Source organism: Molossus molossus, unplaced genomic scaffold (genome assembly GCF_014108415.1).
Source record: "Molossus molossus isolate mMolMol1 unplaced genomic scaffold, mMolMol1.p scaffold_m16_p_3, whole genome shotgun sequence".
Lineage (NCBI taxonomy): Eukaryota > Metazoa > Chordata > Mammalia > Chiroptera > Molossidae > Molossus > Molossus molossus.
Genome location: NW_023425366.1, coordinates 127,091,265 through 127,112,159, shown reverse-complemented (window position 1 = coordinate 127,112,159; position 20,895 = coordinate 127,091,265). Strand labels below are relative to the sequence as shown.

The window sequence follows — 20,895 nt, the reverse complement described above, 5'->3', positions numbered from 1 at the left end:
ACCCACTCCAACTTGAGAAATTATTGAGGTGTATATGTACTTCTTCCCCATTCCCCCCCCTTTTAAATTTTTTAGAGAGAGAGGAAGGGAGAGAGAGAGAGAGATAGAAACATCCATGAGAGAGAACTTCGACTGGCCGCCTCCTGCATGCCCCCAAGTGGGGACCTGGCCCACAACCTGGGCATGTGCCCTGACCAGGAATTGAACCTGCGACCTCTAGGTGCCTGGGTCAACGCTCAACCACTGAGCCACACTGGCCGGGCCCATTCCCTTTCTTTGTTCTCCAGTGTTCTACTCTGCCCACTTGCATATGGTCACAAATACCTCAAATCCTGCCTCTCCATTTCTTTACCTTCCTATATAGTATATATATATATATATATATATATATATATATATATATGTGTATATATATTTATATTTATATTTACTGGATAGGCATGCTTCTCTAAACAACTTTAATTTTGCTCGCTTTGAACTTTACAAAAATGTTGTATTTCCTTCTTTCAGTTACTATATGTTTCTGAAATTCAGCCATTGATGCTTGCAAGTGGCAGCTCTAGTTAACTCATTTTTATTGCTATATAGTTTTCCACACATTCCTTCCTTCATGACATCTCAAAGGCCATCATGTGTGCAGAGCTAGCTCCTGGCACAGAGGGAGCTCAATAAATATTTGTTCAATTGTTGAATGAGACTGAGCCCCGACTGACTGTCACAACGACACTTGTTTCCTCTGGCTGGATTCTCTGCCCTTTACCCCAGTGCTAGGATCCTGCCCTGGGTCAATTACAGTTATAAATTTCCTGACCAGCAGTAAGAAATACAGTGGCCTCCCAAAGCACCAAAGACTACAATTCCCAGTAAGCATTGCGGTGCCATAGTATGTTAAGTTCAGTTTACTTCCCCCTCCCAGGCAAATTTCCGGGTTGTGTGGTCGGGACCAAAGGAGTTGTCCAATGAGCACCTCCGCAGGCTGAGAGATGAAGAAATTACCCAATGAGCATCCCCTTAGAGGCTCCAATAAGCGCGAAGGTTGCTGGGACAGCGGTCGTGGGCGGTCTCACTGAGCCGCTCCAGCTGAGCCGGGCGGAGCCAGCCCCTCTCTCCTGCCTTCCTGGAGGCTAGCTAATTTCCCTGGCGGCTGTCGACCCCGCTTCCATGTCCCGGGTGGGCACAGTACCCCGGAACCTCCACGCCCATGGCCGGTAGTCTGAGGAAGCCCACTTTGGACTCCTGTCCTTACTCCTCGAGCGACACTGACGACGAAGGCGTGCGCGGCACCTGCGAAGATGCGTCTATTTGCAAGAGGTGCCTGCGGGGCGCGGGTTAGGGGCTGGCATCCCCGGGGTGCTGGGGCCCAGGTGGGAGGCGGGCCTGTATCTACGGAACGCGCATGTACGCCACCAGGTGCCCGTCAGCTCCTGCGACCCTCGCCTCCCACCTGTGACTTTCACAGAACGGGGGTTCATTTATGTAAGTCATAATGATCTGACCTATGCTGTGTGCCAGGCGTGGTGCAAGTCCGGGGTACCGTGCCTGGAGTACAGCGCTGCACGAGGCACACGTGGTCTTGGCCTACCCGGAGCTAGTCTTGCTAGAAAGACAAACGTCAAGCACTATCCACAATCTTGATAGGTTAGGAGAAGTGCAGGTTTCTCCCTTTTTGATAGTTTACATTCCGTTGGGGTTGTCGAGATCCCCTCTGTGCACCTGACTCTCAAGCCAATCAAGGGGGGAAATGAGGCATCCAGGACCACCTCATATTGGTGTGCAGAGCCAGTTCTTTCCAGAGTTCTTGCCTGTATCCTACAGGAGTCTACACGATTAGAGGTGTAGCGGGGTATATGTCACACACCTGCAAGCATGAGAAAGAAAGCATGGGACTTGAGTGAACTCCATTCATTCGTTAAACCAAAACTATTGAGAGCTTATTTTGTGCCAGGCCCTTCATTTGTGCAGGGTGGTGGAGATTCAGTGATTGGGACCACATAATGAACCAGACTGACATGTTGCCTGACATCCTCATAGCCGAGTTGGAAAAGAGACAGAAGAAGAATGATCACCCATGAAATATAATTACAGTGTTGTGTTGAGTGCTGATTTTGTAATTTAGGCAGTGATGTTTAAACTGAAAACAAAAGGCTGGAAAAAAATGATGTAGGAATGCCTGGCTGACCGGTGTGGCTCAGTGGTTGAGCATTGACCCATGCACCAAGAGGTTGCCGGTTCGATTCCTGGTCAGGGCACATGCCCAGGTTGTGAGCCAAATCCCCAGTGTGGGGGCATGCAGGAGGTGGCCAATTGATCGATGTTCTCTCTCATCGATCTTTCTGGCTCTCTCTCCCTTCCTCTCTCTCTAATATCAATAAAGGAAAAAATAAATGATGTGGGAGGGTGTTCTGAAAATCAATGGAAAAATATCCTCAGGTGAGGATTAAAAAAAAAGAATTGTTCTCATGTTGACTGCTGTTTGCTAAGACAATCTGCAGTGCCATCTAAATTATGAGAGGGAAATAAAATACTTTTCTGTAGCACATTAGGGTTCGGTTTACTTACTATTTACTGATAATATTGGTTTACTTAATACTTATTGGAAATGTATTTTGCATACTTGTTTACTTAAAAAAGTAAATTAGCACCCGGCTTGTCTGGCTCAGTGGCTTGAGCGTTGTCCCATTGTCTGAGAGGTCCTGGTTTGATTCCCAGTCAGGGCACATGCCTGGGTTTCAGGCTCAGTCCCCAGTGGGGGGTGTGCAGGAGGCAGCCAATTGATAATTTGTCTTTCACATTGATGTTTCTATCTCTCCCTCCCTTCCTCTCTCTAAATAATCAATACAACATTAAAAAAAATAAATTAGCTATAAAATAGTTCAGACACAAGGAAAAGCACAGAGAAATAGTAGGGCTAGAGCATGACTTTTCTTGACTCCCACTTGGATAGTTTTGATAATTTCAGTTCTTCTCTGCCTGTTTCTGGTGGCCCTGGTGTCTGCAGACACCTAACCATTGTAGGAGAAGTTCGGGCTTGGAACTGCAGAGAATTGAAGGCAGTAGTTTTCAACCCGACCTGCACTGCAGCATTGCCTGGGGCTTTTTGAAACAGATGCTCGGGACCTGCTCATGCCCCACTGAACCAGAAGCTTCGGGCCTCGGTCCCAAGCTATGAGACCAGACACATTAGCCACGTTGGATGCGTTTCCTCAAGGCTTTTTTTTTTTTTTTAATCCTAACCCGAGGACATTTTTCCATTTTTTGTTCAGATAGAGTGGGAGGGAGGAAGAGGAAGAGAGAGAAAGAGAGAGAAACATCGACGAGTGGCTGCCACCTGCACGACCCAACCAGGGCCGGGGACAAACTGCAACTGAGGTACGTGCCCTTAGTGGGAACCGAACCCGGGTCTCCCTGGACCACAGGTTGATGCTCTAACTGCTGAGCCAAACTGGCCAGGGCTCCGCAAGGCTTTTTTGCACTCTTCTTTTCAGCTCACTCGATCAGTTAGTTCTGTCACACCCTCAGCCGATTTCTCCTCAGGACCTCCACGGTTTTCTCTACCCTTTGGACACTTCCTCTAGGCTCTTACCTCTCAGTTGAGCTTAGAGTTCATAGTCAGTCATTCAGATGTTCCCTTGGCAGAGACTTGCTCTTCCTTGCCCTCCAGTCCTAGTAAACCTCAAACCCTGGTTGAACCAAACTCTCCTTCTTGACCTTGAATACTGGTGGTAGAAATCACACAGCCCAGAGGCCTGGAGCTACTGTGAGTTCATGTCAACCAACCTCACCTGTGCCCTTAACAGCATGACTATTCTAGTATGATTCTCTGGCCAACTCGCCTTCTGACTCTCCAGAACACTTAATTCAGACATTTTCCACTTTCCTCAAACTTCATTTTTTTAAATCCTTACCTGAGGACATTTTTCGATATTTTGTTCAGATAGAGTGGGAGGGAGAGAGAGAGAGAAACATCGACGTGAAAGGGACACATCGAGTGGCTGCCACCCACACGACCCAACCAGGGCCGGGGACAAACTGCAACCAAGGTACATACCCTTAGTGGGAACCGAACCCGGATCTCTCTGGACCGCAGGCTGACGCTCTAACCGCTGAGCCAAATCGGCCAGGGCTCCTTAAACCTTTTTACCCCACCCTCCCCTCATTCTCAAGGTAACATGGGTAAAGTTGTGGGTTTTGTTGAACAATGAAAATGGAAGCCATCAGGTTGGAATTCACTAACTTCCCACTAACTTAATCATCCTTTCTTGTTACAGTTGTGCATGTCCTCCAGCAGAGAGCACTAGAAACACACGTGTAGTTAGACAAGTTGGGTTTAATTCCCCGTCGTGCAGCATTCACACCATAGGGAACTCTTGGGGCCTCTCCGTGAGAGGGTGCTAGAAAGAACTCACAGGAGTTGGGCTTTGGGTGGATACTTTTGGGGAAAGTCCAAGGAAGCGGCGATTTGCTGTGGGTTGGGTGCTGACGGGAGGCGGGGCAGTCCTGTCGTCTGGGTACTCTGATCAGTCTTTCCTGGAAGGAGGTGTGACTGAGGGAGACAGTGACTGTAATTCACAAAGGAGCCAGTCACTCATGCCAGCTGGGAGAGAGGGGGGTCTGGTGTTTTGTGGATGGCCCAGTGACCTTGTTTTTGTCTGTTGAGACTAAATTCTGAAGTGGTCCTGTTTTGTCTCACTTCATCACTGTGGCAGTGTGACCTTGTGTTGATATTCTGCAAGATTATGTCCAACAGAGCAGCCTGGCTCTCTGTGAGGGCCGGGCCAGCGCTGGAGGTCAGCCCTACTTTTCATCTTGCACAGGGGCGCAGGTGAGGCTTAAAAAGACAAGCAGGTGTTTGCCAGGCAGAAGGAAATAGCATGAGCTGAACAGCATAGCCATTGAAGTGTGTCAGGGGACCTTGGGTGGGGATGGGGGTGGCAAGAGAGAACTGTGGACAGGTTGTGAGAGAATAAAATGTGGAAAGTCCTGAGCAATTTTAAGTGGGGAGCTGACATGATCCGGTTTTGTATTTTAGAAAAATTCCCAGCAGCTGTGTGAGGTCTGTTCCCATTTCCTGCCCCGCTGCTGCAGTCCGTGCTCAGGGCTCCTGGCCCCCCGGTACAGTGTGTCCTTGTTGGCCCCTCTGCTTCTAGACTAGCCCCTGCCCCATCTAGGAGTTTACACTGTGGCCAGATTTTTCAGAACCACACATCTTATCCTGTCCCTTGTTACTTAAAGCCTTTTGATTAGCTGTCAGATACCAGGTAAAAATCTACACAACATTGCTTAACACACCACACCTTTTGTGATCTGATCATGCTATCCTGGAGATTTCACAGCCCACTGCAAACCTCCATTAGGATGTCTCATGATGATCTCAAATTCATTATTTCCAAAACTGTGCTCAAGAGCACCTTCCCATGTTCTCCGTGCCCCCCCCCCCCCCCAGCTCAGTGGACGGTGCTGTTGTTCAGTTAGCGCGCAGGTAAAAAGGGTAGGGTGATCTTGAAGCTGCTCTTTCACTTACCCCTGTGCGGTCTGTCACCCAGACCTTAGATTCTTATCTGTTAAACATGCCTGGAATCTGCTTCCTTTTCTGCCCTCTGCTTCTGCCATCTCTGGCCAAGCTAAGGTCACCTGTGGTCTGAGTTATGGCACTGGTCCACTAACTGAGCTCCCCCACGTACCTCCCCCAAATCTAGAGCATTGACGTGAGCGATTTGTAAAAGCTACACTTGATCACGTCACTTCCTAGGACCTGCTTCTGCCTCAGTTGACCCACCCCTCCCTGCCACCCTCGCGGTCTTCCTCGGGCCTCCCAGTGTGCCGCCCCGCCCTCCCTTGCCTGCTCAGGTCCACCTTGTCTCAGGGGAATGCCCTCCTTCGGCATTCCTTACTGAGCGCCTGCTCGCTTTAGGGAGACACTGTTCTAGTGTGGAGCAGAAGTGAATGAGGCAAACAGAAGCAGAGCTCTTACGGGGCGTTCATTCCAGTGGGGGAAACAGCTGGGAAACAACAGGCAAGACATCTGGTGTGCCAGGTGGTGGCCAGCGCTGTAGGACTGTTGGAAGGAGGCATACTCGGGTGGGACGGCCAGGGAGGACTCCACCGAGAAGGTCAGTGCTGGAGAGACTCGCAGGGTGTGAGAGCGTGAGCCTGCGGACCCCTGGGGGAACAGTGCCCCAGGTGGGAAGGGCAGAGGCAGGAGCTGGCCTGGCCTGCCGCCTGGGGCCTGTGGGGACAGAGGTTGCAGGCTCTTGTAAGGACCTAACTCACTCTGAAATGGGAGCCATTGGAGGATTTTGAACTGAAGAATGAGCTGACTTGACTTGAGTTTTAACAGGATCACTTCAGCTTCTCTGCTAAGACCGAGCTTGCAGGGGGCAAGGATGGGAGCCAAGCGGTCAGTTTGTAGGCTTTTGGGATATCCCAGGTCCAAGAGGCTGGTCTGGACCACGGTGGTAGCGGTGGAGGTGCTGAGAAGCTGTCAGGGAGAGCTGAGAGAGTGAATGAGCTGGCAGGTTGGATGTGGGGTGAGGCTGAGGAGTCAAAGATGTTGCCAAGGTTTTGGCTTCTCTCAGATGGGGTTCCCTCAACCAAGGAGGCCTCTCTGACACCCACAGACCCTGAACATACCCCTGCCGTATGTTCTCATAACACCCTGTGTGCCTCCTTTGTGGTAACCAGTCATTTGTAATTCAGACACCCATTGTTTTCAGTGTTAGTGCCTCCCACTAGAATAAACATGATGCAAAGCAGGGACCGTGTCCACCTCAGAGCCATGCACATTGTAGACATACAGTACTTATTTGTTGATGGCTAAAGTGATTAGGAACAGCGTGTGAAATGCTCAAGATTATGTTATCCTATGAGGCCTTAACAATCTGTCTTTGCCTTTTACTGGTTTTGAGTGGTCTATATGTTTTAGAAATCGGACCAGGGGCTATAAGGCTGCAGTGCTAATGTGAAAATTATAGATGTGAACCTGACTTCTCAACCAAATTGAAAAATGTCCCTCTGGACATCAGGTGCTGTCCACAGGATCACTTCTCAGGAGAGGCGGTGTCTTCCTGCAGGCCGGGGGTCTTTCCTGCACACTGCGCCATCACATGTGGCCCGAGAGCAGGGCTGAGACCTTGGCGGGGTGTTTGTTTTGCACCCCGAGGGAAGACACATCACTTCAGAATGAGGGCATTGTATGCAGGAGAAATTAGCTGCCAAACTTGCCCATCAAGAAAGTAAAATAAAGCCTGGTCCCCCCCCCCCCCAAAAGCTCCCATTTTTTAAAAAAAGGAATAAATTAAATATGGGAAAATACCTATGAAAGGTAATGATCTTAGATCTAAAATAGTGATATTCACATCTTTTTTTTTCTTTTAAAAACTGAAGTTTTAAATGACAAAGTGACAAGTTTCTGCAAAATGGTTCTTGAAAGAGGGTATATCAGTTTTCATTCCCACCCATGGCGAATGAGATTCTAATCATAGAATCTTCTTGGTCTCCAGTGGTTCACAGCAGGCGGGTGGAGAAGAGCACCTCTCTTTAACTTGTGTTTCTGTAGTCACTGGTGAGACTGAGGATTTTAAGTCTGCTCACTATCATTGGTTTTTTTTTTTTTTTTTTTATCCTCACCTGAGGACCCTTTTGCATCTATCTTCAGATAGAGTAGTAGGGAGGGGGGGTGGCATCGATGTGAGAGAGACACATTGACTGATTGCCTTCCACATGACCCCAAACAGGGCCGGGGACAAACTGCAACCGAGGTACGTGCCCTTAGCGGGAACCGAACCCGGGTCCCTCTGGACTGCAGGCCGACGCTCTAACCGCTGAGCCAAACCGACCAGGGCTATCATTGGTATTTTTTATGTGACTCCTTTCTCCAGTCGTTTTCCGGCTGCGTTGTCTTTTTCATGTTTGGTTACTTGTAATTTTATTTCTGCTTTATAAGAACTTTTTATATGAGGGGCCGTAATCCTTGGCCTCTGTGTTTGTTGCAGTATTTTCTCTCAAATGGATGCTTGGTTTTCACTTGAGCTTGTCTGTACGTTTGCTAACACAGACACTATAAATCTTTACAGTGCAAAATCGACAGCCTGACTTTATGGCTTGTGTTATTGAGTAATGGATTGAAAGGACATTCTAATCATTACAACCTTTTCTTTCAGCACTTTAAGGTTTTGTCTTTTATGCTTAAATCATTCATCTTTTTTATGTAAAAATGTAGCAGTTTTAACTTAATTTTGTCTGAAAGTATTAGCCAGTTTCCCGACACCATTGCCCTGTTGATTTGAAGTGTCATGTATTACACACTAAATTATTACTTTAACACAGCAATGGCATTCTTGACTTCTAATTGAAATGGCTCCCCCACTACCACCACCACCATTCTGATGCTTTAAAACCACAAATCACAAAGTTGCTTAGTTATGAATTGATTCAGAGCTCCCGTAGTTTGGTAGGGCAAGAACAGGTTTGCACCAGGGAATTTTAGAGTTTTCTTAGTCTGTTTGAGCACCTCTGCTCCAGGAAGAAAGAAAAGGAAGGGATATTAGCAAAACAACTGGAGATTTTTGGGAAACCCTACCCTGTAGATGTCTTCCTACTAGGACATGTGGCTCCACCCACCCCCAGCTGCAGGAAATTATGGGGAGGTAAGAAGTTCTAATAGGGCAGATTGATGCCTCAAACAAAATTGGAGTTCTTTTAAAATGTTTTTAATTTTTTTGAGAGAGAGACGAAGGGAGAGGAAGAGAGAGAGAAACATCAATGAGAGAGAAACATCTATTGGATACCTCCTGCACACCCCTTACCGGGGATTGAGCCCGCACCTGGGGCCCAGGCCCTGACTGGGAATTGAGACCTCTTGGTGCGTGGGACGGTGCTCAATCCTCTTAGCCATACCGGCTGGGCAAGATTGGGGTTCTTCTAGTAAAGAAGAAGGGGTGAGTGGGTATTGGAAAGGGAATTTAAAGGTTCTGCTACATTTGTCATCTTTTTCTCCCCTAGAATTTCCCTGGGAGAGAGGGAGAAGGAGGGAGAGAAGGAAGGAGGGAGAGAGGAGAGGAGAAGGAGAGAGGGGAGGGAAGGGGAAGAGAAGCAAAAGAAATAGAGGGGGGAGAGGAAGAGGGAGACAATTTACATGTGATTCAGTGCTCAAGTCTTCAGTGTGCAGTTTGATGAGTGTTGATAAATTGTATATATCTGTGTACCACCACTCAAAACGAGATATAAAATATTTCTGAAACGCCAAAAAGGTCCCATGTATCTTTCTGTTCGGTCTCCTTGCCCCCACCTCACCAGCATTTTCTGATTGCAGCTACCATGGATTAGATTTGCCTTTTCTTGAACATCATACGAATGTGCTTTGAGGTTCATTCATGTTGTTAGCGATGAAGCCAGACAGCAGTTAAAGTGGTCAGGTCCGATTTTAAGCAGCAATAACTGCTTCAGTAGGAAAGGTGCTGTGTGAATGAACTCGACTCCCCCTGGGCAGGGGGCGTTTTAAAGGGAGATGGGGGTCAGGAGTGAGGGCAGGCAGGGGCTCAGCAAGTCAGAGAAGTGAAGATGACTAAACGAGGGAAGGAGGACAGAGGCTGGTCCCTGCGGAGCCACTGGACTTGCTGACTGGGAGACAGGCTGGACAGCATGTCTCCGGCTGCCTCGCGCTGTCTCTGGCACTTCAGGGAGCACGGGGTTATCCGAGGGCTGGCCGTGAGCTGTCAGCGACTGTTAGCGCTTGTTCAGTCTTACGTTATAGGCTAAGGCTGCAGTCTAGTCGAGAAGATGGCTCAGAGGAGCCTGGCTTGTGTTCGGTGGGGAGGGAATCTGTCCATGCAAAGTAGTTTGGTCCTTTCCGTGCTGTGTGACTGTACCCTGATTTGCTTGTTCGTTCACCGGATGGGGGTGCATTCGAGTCCTGTCCAGTTTTGGGCCCTTGTAAATAGGCTGCGATGACATTCTTACATGCCTTTCCTTTCTCTTGGATAAATGTCTAGGAGTAGAATTGTGTAGTCATAGGGTGTGTATTTAATTGCCAGACTAATTTCCAAAGTGGTTTATCAGTTTATACTTCCCACCAGCAATATGTGAAAACTCCAGTTGCTCCATATCCTTGTTAACATTCAGTATCGTCAGTGGGTGTCAAATAGCACCTCATGGTTTTACATTTCTCTGGTGACTGATGATGCTTAGCACCTTTTTATGTGCCTATTGGCCATTCCTACATCTTTTGTGAACTGTCTGTTCAAGTATTTTGATGATCATTATTATTAATGATCTTATTCTTGGTTTTGACTTATGTTGTAGTTCATTTTATAGTTGGATAGGAGTCTTTTGTCAGATAGATATATTGCAAATATGCATTCATGTATAGGAAAATGAAATGAAAAAATATTATTTATAATAGCATCAAAATATAAATTGTTTAAGAATAAATCTAATGACAGTTATGAAACACCTTTACACAGAAAACTATAAAACGTTGCTAAGAGAAATTAAAGAAGACTTACATAAATGGGAGGTAAACTTTGTTCACACATTAGAAAAATTGGTGTTGGTGACATTTCTTGTCTCCCCAAATTGATCCACAGAGTCAGTGAAATCCCAGTCAAAATCTTAGCCATCTTTATTAGACATTATAAGTGGATTGTACCATGTATATAGAAATGCAAAGGGTCTAGAATACCCAAAGAAGTCTTCTAAAGAAGAAAAAAGTTGGAGGACTTAACACTGTTTCATACTACTTAAAGATTTACTGTGAAGCTACGTTAATCAAAACAGTGTGGTCTTGGCTTAAAGGTAGATCAGTGAGGCAGAACACAGTCGGAAATAGACCCCCACTACTGCAGTTGATGTTTGCACAGAGGCCGAGCCAGTCAGTGGGAGAAAGGAAAGCCTTTTTAGCCAAAAATTGTGACTCAACTGGATATTCAGGTGGAAACACCTGGACCCCCTACCTCATTCCATACACAGACCTTCATTTGGGATGATTCATAAACCTGAATATAAAAGCTAGAACCCTGGAGCTTCTGTGTGAAAACATAGGAGAGTGTCGATATACCTCTAAGGAAATGAAGTGGCAAGCCACAGACTGGGAATGACGCTTAGGACACATGTTTGTAAATGTTTTATTTTTTCCAAAAGTACTTTAGCACTGTTCAAGTTCTTTCATCTTGTTATATATGGTATTGACTATTTTTTTTACTAATGTTAGATTAGGAACAATGTACCGGGGACTGACTGGATTCTCCTGATTTCATTTTCTTGTGAATGTTAGTTTCGTTTCCATTGACATTTTGCCCACTGTACAGTGACTGCTTACTACAGACACAGTAAATTTTAGATTGCATTAGTCATCTTAAAGTAATTAGGTGTGAGGTGAAGCCAAAGGCAATACCAGGAGTCTCTCCTTTGGGAGGACACTTGTGCAACTTCTCGGTTATTGAGGCCCAGTGCTTTAGTTGATTTAACTGTTAGGCCTTGTAAATCTACTTAGGAAAGTGACAAGAAGCTTTCAAGAGCCCACAAGAGGGGAAACAGTTCCACATTCTGTCTAGGTATAGAGCAGTTGCCCTGAAGACTTTGCTTCCTGGCTTTCATTTCTGAACCAAGCATAAGACCTATAGGAAAATAGAAACTAAAGATGTAAAAGAACAACAATAAAATTTAAAATTGGACATGGAGTAATATCTTTTTTTTTTTTTATCCTCACCCGAGGACATTTTTCCATTTTTTCTTCAGATAGAGTGGGAGGGAAAGAGAGAGAAAGAGAGAGAAACATCGATGTGAAAGGGACACATCGAGTGGCTGCCTCCTGCACGACCCAACCAGGGCCGGGGACAAATTGCAACCGTGGTACATGCCCTTAGCGGGAACTGAACCCAGGTCTCTCTGGACCGCAGGCCGACGCTCTAACTGGTGAGCCAAACCAGCCAGGGTGAGATGGAGTAACATCTTAAAGACCACAGGCAGTATGCAGTTAAAATCTCAGACTTGAAAATTAATGCTAAGGATGTTCAGTTGATTTTTGCAGTTGCATATATGTGGATATACATATATATTCTCACACATATGCATATATACACATACACATTCACACATACATATCTACATACACACATACACAATACAACCACATACACAACTGTAAATCTACTTTTGCCCAACCCTGTATGTGAATGTGTATTGTATATATATGTATCAGTATTATGTCGGTATGTATGTGTACATATGTAGGAGTGTATGTGGAAATATATATGTGGTTGTATATACACATGTACACATACATACCGACATAATACCGACACATATACACAATACACATTCATATACAGGGTTGGGCAAAAGTAGATATACAGTTGTGAGGCCTGGAAAGAGACAGATGTTAGGAACTGGGAAGAAGGACTCACGGGAACCAGTGGTCCGATGTGCTTGGGTCTGCCCGAGGTGTCTCCCCAGCGTGGCCCGTGTATTGATGAGGGCAGTCCCAGGCTCCTGCCAGGTTTTGTGTGGCCTGTGCCTGTTTTTTGCTTCTCTCCTCAGCCTCTTTCCTGGTTTCTCCTGTGTTTTTTTTTTTGTTGTTGTTGTTAATCTCACCTGAGGATATTTTCCCATTAATTTCCAGATAGAGTGGAAGGGAGGGAGGGGAAGAGAGAGAGAGGAAAAGAAAGAAAGAAACACCGATGTGAGAGAGACATTGATTGATTGCTTTCCACACGACCTTGACTGGAGATCAAACCCGCAACCCAGGTATGTGCCTTTGACCAGGAATCGATCCCGCGACCCTTTGGTTCGTGGGCCAATGCTCTAACTGCTAAACCAGACTGGCCAGGGCTCTCCTGTTTCCTTACTGCTCTCCAGCCCCCCTGCCTACTTTCTGTCACTGGGACACTCACTCAAGTCCACTCCCAGGTGGGCGTGTCTGCCAGCGGCCCCTCCCGGCGGCAGTGGGCTTTGCACTGTGACTCCCCATTCTCGAGGGCCCGGCTCGTGCACTCCCCTTCCGGAGAGGCCTGTTTCCCACTTTACTCTCTGTGCTGCTCATGCCCTTCGTTGGTCGCAGTCTTGTCCTCATCCTTGCCTCTGGCCCTTCTCCGCCTTGCTCACTGCTCTATTCCCCATGCCTGGCACTGAGCAGTCACTCAGTGAACACTGCTCGACTGAATCAATGACCTAAGACGATGGATAGTACAGAGTCGAGAGGAATAGAAATTGCTCCTTGTCATCCACCAGAGCAGTAAAAATCCAACAAGGGGTGCGTGGAGGGAGGCCATCTGATCGGCTTTCCAGCTGTTGCTTCACAGTGGAGTGAGTGGTGTGATACCAGCAACGAATTCTTGCACTGGATGTTGGGGTTGACTAGATAATTTCCAAGGCCCCTTCCAACCCTTTAACTGTTCGAGGTGTTCTCATCACTAGGCCACCCTTCTTCCTTCAGTGCAGAATGGCATTGACCACTAGATGGCACTAGATGACTCCTTTGAAATCTGTTCATTGAATTCAATGAGAAAACAGTACTGCAACACAGGCGTGAAACAAAGCTTCACAAAAGTCTGATCTCTTACTGTGTGTAATGCACACCGGTATTTTGTTTTACTCTATTCTGCCTCATTTTTTAAATGCAGATTTTCACACTATTCAATTGATTTTAAGGTATTGATAGGTCACAACTCACTGTTTTTTGTTTAAATATGTTTTTTGGGGGTATGTGCCCCTAGCGGGAACCGAACCCGGGACTCTCTGGTCCGCAGGCCGACGCTCCAACCGCTGAGCCAAACCATGTTTGTTTTTTAAATATGTTTTTATTGATTTTTTTAGAGAGAGAGGAAGGGAGAGATAGAACATCAATGTGAGAGAGAAACATCGATTGGCTGCCTCCTGCACACCCCCAGTGGGGATCAAGCCTGCAACCCTGGCATGTGCCCTGACTGGGAATCAAACGGGGCTTTCTCAGTCCATGGGATGACGCTCAATCCACTGAGCCACACCAGCTGGGCACAACTCATTGTTTGTAAAACAGTCTTGGACTACTGAGAAAAAATTCTGTTTTCCTTGGACAGTCTAGGCTTATAGCAAAGAGTGTTCTTGGTGAGTACTTTGTATGTTTCTGTGCCGAGTGGCGGCATTGAGTAGCTGAACACAGGTATTTTCTTGTAAGTGTCTGTATAAACATAAATATGACACACTGTCGGGGACATTTTTTTTCAGAATCAGAACCTTCTGCAGTCAGGGCTGCAGTAAGCCTCGTCAGGAGATGAAAAGAAAAGGAAAGGAAAGGAAGGAGAGGGGAGGGGAGGGAAGATAAAGAGAAGAGATAGTATCTGCTTCTGGGAGCTCAGAACCCATCTGGGAGACCTAACACATGCACACACCTCCCACACACACTCCCTAGGTTTCGGATTACTCAGCAAGCAGCATGGAATGAGCACATTACTCGGGTATTAGTTAGGGTGCTTTAGGCTGAAAGTAACAGAAGCCTGGCTCAAGTTGGCTCCAATGGTGAAGACATTTATTATCTCACAGAATATCCTTTGAGAGGTGGGTGGGCTCCAGGCCCACAGCGGCATGGCCTTAGGGTCCCATGACTTGTCAGTGGTCCTGAGGCTAATTCCACTCATGGCTGCCCGAAGACTTCCAGTGTAACCCGGCTTCAGGTCCCAGGCTCGCAACACTCAGATTTTAACTCCTTGTGGTGCAGACTGGGGTAGAGACAGTTTAGGCTACCACAGCATTGGCATGTTGCAGTTGTTTTGCTTATTCCTGGTCTTCCCACTATGACGGCCTTAAGGATGTGAAGTGACTCATATCAGATACAGACTCAGGAGAAAAACTTAGGTCATTATCAGTGATGTTTGCCAAATGTTCCTGAATTTCCTTCCCTCTCGACAGAGAAGTATAGTTATCTGACTAAGAGATAACTATAAGATAACTTTGGCCAGTGAGTTTGCTGTGTGAGTAAATGGTTGTAAGTCCTGTATATGACGATGAAATGAGGTTATTTGCTGTGTGGGATTCTGGGAAAGGAATTCACGGTAAGAGGAAAGACAGGTGAGAAGGGCCACCGTGGGACACAATGGCAGTGTGAGTGACTGTAGAGTAGAATGGGAGTGTGTTCAAATGGGTCATGGAGCACTGACTGTGCTTTTGTCATTGGCCGTTTGAGGTCGGTTATTTCCCTTTGGTCCTTGACCTGGTTCCTGGAACATGGCCGTGAGCCTGGGCCGGAATCTACAGCGATCTCTGCTCACACGCCTTCTCTCGTCCCTCAGGTTTGCAGTGAGCATTGGCTACTGGAATGACCCTTACATCCAGCATCTGGTGAGACTGTCTAAAGAGAGGAAGGCCCCGGAGATTAACAGAGGCAAGTGACCATCTTTCTCCAACATTTCCTCATCAGCTGGGCGGTCTGAAGCTTTAGGGATTCAGCCTTTAAAAGGAAGTTCCGGATGCATGCTGTCCAGTAGTATATGAGAGTGCTTATTTCCAGCATCCTACTAACACAGCGCATTATGAAACTGATATTTAAACCAAAATTTTTATTAAAATAAAAATCTTTTATTATGGAAATTTTCAAACCATACAAAAGTGGAATCGCATGTGGACCAGTTTCAGTAATTATCAAATCTTGGCCATCAGTGTGAAACTTTTTTTTTTTTAATTAATTACTTTATTTTTGTTACAGATGTTTCTCCTTTTCACCCCAGTGATTCCACCCTCCCCCTCCCTCCCCACCCTGTCCTCACCTTTGTCCATGTCCATTGTTCATGCATACATGCATATAAGTTCTGTGGTTTATCTCTCTCCTCCCCACCCCCTCTTCAGGGGATTGTCAGTCTGTTCCCCACTTCCACGTCTCTGGGACTACCCCATTCCTCAGACTGTTATGTTCATTATATTCCACAAATAAGTGAGATCATGTGATATTTGTCTTTCTCTGCTTGGCTTGTTTCACTTAAGATAATAGTTTCCAGGTCCCTCCATGTTGTCTCAAAAGATAAAAGATCTTTCTTTCTTACAGCTGCATAGTACTCCATTGTGTATATGTACCACAGCTTTTTTATCCCCTCGTCTACTGATGGACATTTGGGCTGTTTCCAGATCTTAGCTATTGTAAATAGTGCTGCTACGAACATGGGGGTACATATATTCTTTCTGATTGGTGTTTCAGGCTTCTTAGGGTATATTCCTAGAAGTGGGATCATTGGGTCAAATGGAAGTTCAGTTTTTAATTTTTTGAGGTAACACCATAGTGTTTTCCACAGTGGCTGCACCAGTCTGCATTCCCACCAGCAGTGCACTAGAGTCCCCTTTTCTCCACACCCTCGCCAACACTTGTTTGATGATTTGTCGATGGTGGCCATTCTGACAGGTGTGAGGTGATATCTCATTGTTATTTTAATTTGCATCTCTCTGATGATTAGTGAAGTTGAGCATTTCTTCATACGTCTCTTAGCCATTTGTATGTCTTGTTTGGAGAGGTGTCTACTTAATTCCTCAGCCCATTTTTTTTTTTTTTTTATCCTCACCTGAGGATATTTTTCCATTTTTTGTACAGATAGAGTGGGAGGGAGAGAGAGGAAGGGAGAGAGAGAGAGAAACATCGATGTGAAGGGACACATCGAGTGGCTGCCACCCGCACGACCAACCAGGGCCGGGGACAAACTGCAACCGAAGTACGTGCCCTTAGCGGGAACCGAACCCGGGTCTCTCCAGACCGCAGGCCGACGCTCTAACCGCTGAGCCAAACTGGCCAGGGCATCCTCAGCCCATTTTTTAATTGAGTTCTTTGTCTTCCTTTTGTTGAGTTGTATGAGCACTCTATATATATTGGAAATTAACCCCTTATCTGATATATCATTGGAAGTTATGCTCTCCCATACAGTGGGTTGTATCTTTTGCTGTGCAGAAGCTTTTGAGTTTGATGTAGTCCCATGTGTTCATTTTCTCCTTTGTTTCTGTTGTCTTAGGTGATGTATCCGTGAAAATTCTGCTGTGTGTGATGTCTGAAATTTTGTTGCCTACATTTTCTTCTAGAATTTTTATGGCTTCATGAGTCACATTTAAGTCTTTTATCCATTTTGAGTTTATTATTGTGTATGGTGTAAATTGATGGTCTAGTTTCATTTTTTTGCATGTAGCTGTCCAATTTTTTCAACACCATTTATTAAAGAGGCTGTCTTTACTCCACTGTATGCTCTTGCCACCTTTGTCAAATATTAATTGAGCATATTGCCTTGAGTCCATTTCTGGGTTCTCTGTTCTGTTCCACTAGTCTATGTGTCTGTTCTTGTGCCAGTACCAGGCTGTTTTTATTACAGTGGCTTTGTAGTATAACCTGAAATCTGGTAATGTGATCCCTCCAACTTTGTTCTTCTTTTTCAAGATTGCTGTGGCTATTCGGGGTCTTTTTTGGTTCCATATGAACTTTTGAAGTATTTGTTCTAGTTCTATAAAATATGTTGTTGGTATTTTGATGGGGATTGCATTGAATCTATAGATTGCTTTGGGTAGTATGGACATTTTAATGATGTTGATTCTTCCAATTCATGAACAAGGTATGTGCTTCCACTTTTTTATATTTTCCTCTATTTTTTCCTCCCCAGTGACCTGTAGTTTTCTGCAAATAGGTCCTTTATTTCTTTGGTTAAGTTTATTCCTAGGTATCTTAATTTTTTTGCTGTGATGGTAAATGGGATTGTTTCTCTTTCTGTGAGTTCATCATTGGTGTATAAGAATGCCATCAATTTCTTGACATTAATTTTGTATCCTACTACTTGGCCAAATTCATGTATTAAGTCTAGTAAATTTTTGATGGAGTCTTTGGGGTTTTCTACATATAGTATCATGTCATCTGCAAATAATGACAGTTTCACTTCCTTCTTTCCCATTAGGATCCCTTTTATTTTTTCCTCCTGTCTGATTGCTGTACTTTCAGTACTATGTTAAATAAGAGTGGCGAAAGTGGGCATCCTTGTCTTGTTCCTGTTCTTAAGGGAAATGCTTTTAATTTTTGCCCATTGAGTATGATGTTGGCTGTAGGTCTTTCATATATGCCCTTTATTATGTTGAGATATGATCCCTCTAGTGTGAAACTTTTTAATCTTTCTTAATCTAATATTGAGAAGTGGTATCTTTGAGTATTTTATTTTTTATTCTTCTTACAGATAAGGTTGAAGATCATTTTCATATGTTAAAAAGCCATTTATAGATCTTTTTTCTTTTTAATCCTCACCTGAGGATATTTTTTCATTATTTTCAGATAGAATGAGAGGAAGGGCCGAAGGGAGGGAGAGAGAGAGAGAGAGAGAGAGAAACATCGATGTGAGAGATGCATTGATTGGTGGCCTCTCACACAATCCCGACCAGGGCCAGGGATGAACTGCAACCGAGGTATGTGCCCTTGAGTAGAATCAAACCCATGACTCTTTGGTCTTTGGGCCGATGCTGCAACCATTGAGCCATACCAGCCAGGGCTTATATACCTTTCACTATGAAGTGTCTGTTCACGTAAGGGATTGTATTTTGTCATCTTATTAAAATGTTGATAACACCATTAGGCTCTGCAAGTCATTTCCATCAGGAAAGTCAAAGGACTTGGCTGGCCAGACTTAGTCTCAGCCAGACTGAGAAATTGACCAAATGACAATCATTCCTGTGTAGGCAGGGACTCTGGGCCCTGAAAACTGGGTCCTAGAGGTGGGGTCTTTAAGAAATGCAAAGAAGTTCAGCCGGTGTGGCTCAGTGGTTGAGCGTCAACCCATGCATCAAGAGGTCGCCGGTTCGATTCCTGGTCAGGACATGTTCCCAGGTTGTGGGCCCAATCCCCAGTGGGGGGCATGCAGGAGGCAGCCAGTTGCTGTTCTCTCTCATCGATGTTTTGTCTCTCTCTCTCTCTCATTTCCTCTCTCTGTAAAATCAATAAAGGAAAAAAAATTAAAAAATAAAGAAATGCAAAGAAATTTAAAAATGGGTGTTTCCTTTGAGCTAAGGGTGGAACCAGGCATCAGTGAGCTTGGGCAGAGCCTGGCTGAGAGGTCTTCAGCCTCCCTCCTGTGCTCTGGAGCAGGTTTTTTTTTTCTTTTTCGTTTTTTCCCCAATTCTTTAGAAAGAGAGGAAGGGAGAGAGAGATGGAAACATTGATGTGAGAGAGAAACATTGATTGGCTGCCTCCTGCACGCCCCTACTGAGGATTGAGCCCACCACCCAGGTACGTGCCTGACCAGGATTCGAACCGGGACCTCTCAGTCCATGCGACAATGCTCAGTCCACTGAGCCCCACCGACCGGGCTGGGGAAGGTTTTCTCATGAGTTTTTCAGAGGCAGAGACTTGCCCTGGTGGCTGGTTTGGTGCCGCTGGCAGCATGTTAGCCTCCTTCCTTCCTTCCTCTCTCTGGGTTTGACGCTCTAGTTTGGGGACTTACAACGCACCAGGAGAGTGCTCCTCAAACAGTGTGTGGTGAGGCTGTGTGTTTTCCAGTGCCCAATCCCTGTGTATGTTTCTATAAAATGTAATGAAAGTGATTTACTAGAAAAATAGATGAAGAAGACATACAGAATAGAAGCGCAAATTATGAGTAGACTCAACAGATATAAAATTCCTGTGAAGTTGCAATAAAAGTTTCTAAATGCTACTCTTAAATTTGGTTCTTAAAAAAAAAAGACATATCACATGACCTCACTTATGTGTGGAATCTAATGAACAAAATAAACTGATGAACAAAATAGGTCCTGAGACCTGGATGCATGGAGCACACTGACGGAGCTCAGAGGGGAGGGGCGGGGCAGACCGGGAGAGGTGGACTGAAGAACGTGCAGCCTGTATGCACAGCCCATGGACACAGACAGTAGTGTGGGGAAGGCCTGGGGTGGGGCGGGGGCTGGGGAGAATAGGGGACATCTGTCATACTGTCAACAATAAAACAAATTAAAGGGACTTCCAGTCAGGACGGCGGTATAGGTAAACATAGTCCTCGCCTCCTCCCACAACCACATCAAAATTGCAATTAAACTACAGAACAGTCATCTTTCAGAACCGCCTGCCATTGAGCTGCATGGAAGTCCTACAACTATGAGATTAAAGAAGAGACCACATGGCCCTGGCTGGTTTGGCTCAGCGGTTAGAGCGTCATCCCGTAGACCGGAGAGTCCTGGGTTCAGTTCCTGCTAAGGGCATGTACCTTGGTTGCAGTTTGTCCCCGCCGTGGTTGGGGTCGTGTGGGTGGCAGCCACTCGATGTGTCTCTTTTGCATCATTGTTTCTCTCTCTCTCTCTCTCTTAGTCCCACTCTTTCTAAAGATAAATGCAATAAAAAAAGAAGAGGCCACATGGAGACTGGTAGGAGGGACGGAGGCAGACAGGCTGGTCCCACACCCACGTGTGGTGGATAAAAACCAGGAGGACACCTTGGCTGTGAAGGTCCTCCCTGAGGACTGAGGGGTCCCTGTCCCATACCAGTCAGAGTTCCAGTGCCAGGAAGAGAATCCCCATCACTTCTGGCTGTAAAACCAGCGGGAACTGAGGCTCAGGAAGGCTGATGCTGCTGGGGCCCCTGGCAGCTCCTATTAAAGGACCTGCACATGAATGTAACTCGGACTCGCTCCTTCTGGGCTCTAGTATTAGGGTGGCAGTTTGAGGGGCATCAGAGACAAACGGGGAAGAACTGAATTGTTTGGCATTGGTTCAGGAACTGGAGGGGCAGCTTTCTCCTGGACAGACATGCTGGCGGAGGCCATCTTTCCTTTGGTGAGCCCTTCCATGGGGCAACCATATCTGGGATTCCAGCAACCTGACTCATACTGTTTGCCCCGCCCTGGTGATTCCCTGAGGCCCCGCCCCATCCAACCTTCAGACTCACCTATGCTCTTTCCAGTGGCTTTACCATAGGATTGGCCTGTCCCAGATTCT

General features: G+C 46.0%; 1 protein-coding gene across 6 annotated transcripts in view; it reads left to right on the top strand.

Annotated features, from left to right (window-relative positions):
• The first annotated feature begins 1,068 nt into the window (after window positions 1–1,068).
• LCMT1 (leucine carboxyl methyltransferase 1) overlaps window positions 1,069–20,895 on the top strand; it is a 54,232-nt gene continuing 34,405 nt past the window's right edge. For 4 of the 6 annotated variants that reach the window (XM_036280500.1, XM_036280501.1, XM_036280499.1 and 1 more), the window contains exons 1-2: window positions 1,069–1,311; window positions 15,261–15,352. In XM_036280500.1, coding sequence (XP_036136393.1) covers window positions 1,202–1,311; window positions 15,261–15,352 — 202 coding nt within the window. In that variant the 5' untranslated portion in view covers window positions 1,069–1,201. Of the gene's footprint in view, window positions 1,312–15,260; window positions 15,353–20,066; window positions 20,161–20,895 lie in introns of those variants that run through there. The other 2 variants (XM_036280504.1, XM_036280503.1) reach the window with 2 other exon arrangements.